Source organism: Nyctereutes procyonoides, unplaced genomic scaffold (assembly GCF_905146905.1).
Source record: "Nyctereutes procyonoides isolate TBG_1078 unplaced genomic scaffold, NYPRO_anot_genome, whole genome shotgun sequence".
NCBI lineage: Eukaryota > Metazoa > Chordata > Mammalia > Carnivora > Canidae > Nyctereutes > Nyctereutes procyonoides.
In genome coordinates this window covers 21,448,357-21,454,356 of record NW_026575046.1, presented here as the reverse complement: position 1 = coordinate 21,454,356, position 6,000 = coordinate 21,448,357, and the positions used below count along the sequence as shown (strand labels likewise).

Sequence of the window (6,000 nt, the reverse complement as noted above, 5' to 3'; positions counted from 1 at the left end):
TGCGTCTCCCTCTGCCTATGTCTCTGCCTCTCTCTCTCTCTGTCTCTCATGAATAAATAAAATCTTAAAAAAATAAAAGTTCTATTTAAAAAATTGCATTAGCTGTTGTTCCCTACCATGGAACTGAACTGCAAATGCCAACCTCTTCCTCCTCCCAATTCTTTTGAACCGTTTTTTGGGGATTAGAGGTATATACTAAGAATTGTAGGTCTTAATTCATGAATCAGTCATGAATGAGAAAATATCTCTGACCACAGACCAACTTCTACACTAGTAATCAAAAAGAAAAAAAGAGTCATGAACACATAATTTTAAACTTTACTTTAAAAATGTAAATATCTCCCAATATGTAACAGGTAAAGAAAATAGCATATTGGTTTACTTTATGTGGTTGTTATATTTTATTTTCCAAGTAATACTGATTAAAAATATTTACACACCTACTTATAAGTCCACAGTTTAGCACTCTTATTTGTATGGCTTTAAAAGTTATAGCACAAGATCTTTACATTAAGGATCGGGGAAAAAGATTCATTCAAAACAAAGCCTGATATATTATATACATGTTTTTCTCTGTACTTTATTTTAATACATTAATTTTTAAATGATGCTCATTTTTTTTTTCATCTGGTGGTAAAATACTAGTGCAACTTTTCATCAAAAAAAGTTTACCACAGATATAAATGAATTTTCCCAATTGGAGATGGCCCTTCAGTTGCCATTAAATGAAATTTCTCAACCTAAGTTACCAAGAAAAAGAATTGGTAGTTGCCATTATAAGCAAAAACATAAAAGTACTACAGCATCACCTACATTGCTCCTTACAACACAAACTTTGAAAGAACCAGAGACGCTTTATAGAAGTTTAGGTTGGTTTTGAAAAGGCACATGGGTGTGGTTTTTTTGTTTTATTTTGTTTTTCCTTCTAGAAATTTTGCCACCACCACTGTTTCTGTTGCAGAGATGACATCTGTGACTATCAGTATAGACAAGAAGGTTGTTCAAACTAAAGAAAGCCGGAAGTCAAAATTTAACTGCACAGTAACAATGTACTTTTCTTCATGCAGCCTTGTGTTCCTATATATTCAATTTTCTAACATGCATTAGAATACATTAACTTGTATTCTAATGGTTTTACGTTTGATTTTACAACATGGAAAAAATCTGAGAAAGGACGTGACCTGGGAAAGAGAAGGGAGAACCCTTATCACAATGAAAATAGATACATTCGTACCCAACTATATAATAAGAATATAATCCATTTAAGTTTGCAGAAATAATACTTCTCAAAGCTTCCCATTCATGTATGGGAAAGATCCCTCCTCTGTGGCATTAAGAGGGGGAATCAGTTTGTTTCAATAGAAACAGTTCAGCACAACAGGAAAAGACTTTAACTTTGGTCCACTTGTCTGTTAGCTTAAGGACAGTCACACTGCCCATCATCAGTTCAAAAACTGAACACAAAAATTTAAAAATATATTCATTTGTTATTTCATTCTAAAACAGGCATAGGTGTTCTGTTTTCATTCCCTGCCCTTTCGGCTTGGGAATCCACTGTTGATTTGGTCTCTAAACCCTCAGCATCTTCGTGATCGTCCCCGGCAGCTCCGGCGGCATCTGTGTGGGTGGGCTCTCTCTCCTCCTGGTTCATGATTTCAGGGGTCACTTGTTCCAAGTCGGCTTCTAGCAGTTCAGTCTGTACTTCCACTGGCATCTGATTTACCCGTTCGACATGCAGCTCCTCCACATGTACTTCAGTGCCCTCTTCAGTCTGAATTCGACCCACTTCTAGATAACTCACCTGGACCTGCTCTGGAAGCTCACTCAGATGTGAATCATGAACTTGGCTGTCCTGAAGCAGATCCGGATGGACCTGTTCCACAGTCACTTGTGCCGAATCCACCTGAACCTGGAGCAATGGTAACACATGCACCTTCCCAACTTGTTCTATAATCGTCATTGACGTCACAGGTTCAGTTTGCACACGTGTTTCTACTGAAAGAACTTCTTCAGTTATTAGACGCTCTGAAATATTATGAGTATCACTGAGATGCCTCCTTAATTCATTTCCTTGCATAAACCACAAGTCACATAAAGTACAATGGTTGGGCTTATCTCCAGTATGTATTACCAAATGATCTTTGAACTGGTCCCAGCTGTTAAACACACTGTTACAGACCTGAAATAACCAAACATATGGTTTTAACAATACTAATATTCAAACTGAAGAAAATATGAGTGCATTTATTCCCTGTAAGGAAAAATTTGAATTTTTCTGAAAAATGTTATAATGTCTAAGATTTCATAATTCTCTTATTTGCCTTTTAGCTGATGTAGCTAATAACTTAAATACATTTTGAGAAACGTTTTAATACTGCCTTCATTGCTTAAATGCCATATAAATTCAAAGAATTAAAGTACCAATATTAAAATTTCTCCCATAGTACCATTAACATTTAGAACACTTACATTATGTGGGCTAAATACACATGAATCATGAAAGAGCTGATCACAGCTAGTCAGTGCCCCACTGCCTCACTCTAGAATTCTAATGATCGCCTGATGGTTAAGAATAACCACGGTTTCAGACTACCTATTATTGAGGACGTAATTTTATTGCCATTGGTGTAATCTGGGGTTGGACAGAAAAAACACCCTAATCTTCCTTCTAAAATCAAGAGGATAGTGATGTTCTTTACTCTCATTCTTTCCAAACTGTCAGCTCTATACTTTTTACTCTAGACTCTGCTACCCTTCACTTTTATTTTTTTTATTTTTATTTTTTTTTAAAGATTTATTTATTTATGATAGACATAGACAGAGAGGCAGAGACGTAAGAGGAGGGAGAAGCAGGCTCCATGCAGGAGCCTGATGTGGGACTCGATCCCAGGTCTCCAGGATCAGGCCCTGGGCTGCAGGCGGCGCTAAATCGCTGCACCACCGGGGCTGCCCACCCTTCACTTTTAATTTTAAACACAGACTCCTCCTTTGTGAAGGACAGAATACATCCACACATACCTGACATTCATAAAGCTTCTTTCTTCCCTTTTTTGCCCCTACTCCAGTTTGGCACGCAGTCAGGTGACATTTGAGGGTGCTATTTCTAGCAAATCGTTCATGACAATTTGGACATTCAAAAGGTTTTTCACCTATTACAACAGAAAAAAAATATATTGACAAATCAAGAAAAACAGAAAAAGCAAAGTTTTTTCTTTTTGGTAAATTCTAATAGCACCTTCTTGAAAGAAGATCTGAATTTATAATTAAGATGTTTTCACCACATCCGAAAGGCTCTTCTAGAGGTGGACATAGTAAGTTTTCAGTGATTATTGTAATTATTTGTACTCTGAGGAAGAAATAAAATTTGGATCACAGTTGTTTCATGTTTTCTCATTTCTTAAAAAACTATATATTTTCCCTTAGGAAAAAAAAATCAAGATCAAGTTCTCTTTTTGGGAAATGCCTCACCATCTACTCCACCATCATTTTTTGAGCATTTACTATGTGTCAGACCAATGTGCTAGGTGACAAAAGATAAATAAATGGCCTTCTTGTTAAAAACTCCATATCACAAGCCAGAGTATTTTATGAAGGTGAAATACACAGAAATGAACACCTGCAATGTATTGTAGAAGGCTTGTTTCAGAAAAAAGGGCACTGGAAAATGTACTGCAGCAGCACGAAAGGAGGAGAGTATCCTGCCTAGAATAGAGTAAGAGAAGGAAAGAGGAAGTTTATTCAAGGCAGAGGCATAGAATACAAAACAACATGGTGGGTGAGGAGTAAGGAGGGAAGGTATCAGTAATGACCCCCAGATTCCTGGCTTAGAATACCAACTGGAATAAAGAACACAGAAATCCAAGTATGTTTGGAGTACAGTATGTTGGGAAAGATTATAAATTTAGTTTTGTATCTGTTGATTTGAAGGTACTCAAGGTGGAAAAGTCTGGTAAACAGCTGTAGATTAATCTGAAGCCAAATAGAGGGTGGAATGATATACAGATTAGGAGTTACTTTGAGTGGTAATAAAAACCTCTGATGTGGTTAAAACTCTAAGTATGTTATGTGATAACAAAATCAAGGACGGAACTCAATGAAACAGGTAATGAGGCAGCAAAGACAACAGAATCAGAACAGCCAGAAGCAGAACAAAGAGCACCGAGGGAAATTAAGAAATTTCAGGAAGATGAGGCCAGTAAACAATGTCAGCCGAACAGAGATGTCAGGTAGGACAATAGGGGATTCTACTAACTCTAGTGAGAACAGTGTGAGTGATGTGGTGGGGTTAGAAGCTAGACTATGGTGAGATGAGAGACAAGTTAATGAAAACAGTACAGAAATTCTTCTCCAAAGTCTTGGAAGTAAAGGGGATGGAGGGTTTTGACATGACAAATACATCATCTCTGCTGGGGTGGGGTGTGGGCAGGGTCTTGAGTACTAGACTGAAGGTACAGAATAATTTCACAAGATATAAATCAGATACTAAAAAGCCTCATTTAAGGTCTGATAGGAATTGTTTCCAACAGTCCTTTGCAAGGGAGTAGGGGTAAATGACCAATAATTCCAGGATTTTAAAAAAAAATTTTTTAGAGCAAGTGGCTTCAAAAGCCAAGGGAATATGCCGGAGTGTAAGAAAAAGTAATTCTTTTTTTTTTTTTTTTTAAAGATTTTATTTATTCATGAGAGACAGAGGCAGAGGGAGAAGCAGACTCCATGCAAGGAGCCTGATGTGGGATTCGATCCCGGATCCTGGGATCACGCCCTGACCTGAAGGCAGACACGCTCAACCGCTGAGCCACTCAGGCACCCCAAGAAAAAGTGATTCAAGTTGTACACAAGGAGGACAAGATAAGATAGAGAAATCAGAAATGGTGCAATAAGCTAGGTGGAGAGGAATATGAAGGACTGGCAGGCTAACTGAGGTAGAGTCCAACAGTCAGAGTAAGGGAAGGAGAGGGAGGATTCAAGGGATAGTACGATGCCTACAGAGAACAGCTTCTAGTGTTGAGGTCCCAGTTGTGACCCCCATACTAGTTAAGTAACTAGTTGTTACTCTGACCAAAAAAAAAAAAAAAAAAGCTTATTTTTTTTTGTACAATGTTCATGAGATGAAAAAATTAGAAACCTTATGACCTAGAATTAGCGTTGGTACAGAAACTTGTTTTCGACTCCTCAAATATTAAGAGATAAATAAAAAGGTTAAGTTTTGTGGTTTTAGTAGTGCATAATTTTTCACTATAAATAAAATCTACAAATATAAATTGTTATAGTTTCTTTGAATAGTAATTTCATGACATATGCCAAGATTTAAAATGTACATATTCTTTGACTTGGCAATTCTGCTCTTGAACATGTACACAAAGACATATGCACCAGTATATTATTATTACAGCATAGTCTGTAATAGCAAAAGACCAGCAACAACCTAAATGTGTACCAATACAGGTAAATTATGGCATACCTGTACACCCAAACACCATGCAGCCACAGTGGGAAAAAAAAGACATGTAAATTCCTCAATTTTCACATATTTAAAGAGTTCAATAGAAAAGGCATGACACTGATTGCATGTCTCTATTGTTCCCCCCACCCTCCCCAAACTCTGTGTCCATCTATGGTTACTAGAAAATGCAAACACTTGGGAAGGATAAATAAGAAAATAATGACAGTAGTTGCTTCTGGAGAGATCTACTGAAGTAGGAAAGCATTTCATTTTTCATTGTCATTTCAGCCTTTATGTCATTTGAACTTTTGCTATTTAAAAAATTAGCTTATAAATAAAAAATAAAAAAGTAAACAATTAGCTTAGTTAATTAAGACCAATGAAATATAGAAATAGCAACAGATTAATTCTACTTTAGATGTGTGGACAGCACAATCTTCAAAGTGCTTTTACTGTTTTCTCTTATTTGTCATAACCCTGTAATGCAGGTTATCATTACCCTTTTTTTACACAGATAAGGAAGAGGTCCAAAGATAAAGTGACCAGTCAAGTTCATC

The 6,000-nt window shown here is 36.7% G+C and overlaps 1 protein-coding gene across 7 annotated transcripts in view; it reads right to left on the bottom strand.

Annotated features, from left to right (window-relative positions):
* Positions 1-373: 373 nt before the first annotated feature.
* ZNF131 (zinc finger protein 131) overlaps positions 374-6,000 on the bottom strand; it is a 31,451-nt gene continuing 25,824 nt past the window's right edge. For all 7 annotated transcript variants that reach the window (XM_055325469.1, XM_055325466.1, XM_055325468.1 and 4 more), the window contains 2 exons: positions 3,019-3,149; positions 374-2,179 (listed from right to left, as the gene is read on the bottom strand). In XM_055325469.1, coding sequence (XP_055181444.1) covers positions 1,493-2,179; positions 3,019-3,149 — 818 coding nt within the window. In that variant the 3' untranslated portion in view covers positions 374-1,492. The remainder of the gene's footprint in view (positions 2,180-3,018; positions 3,150-6,000) is intronic.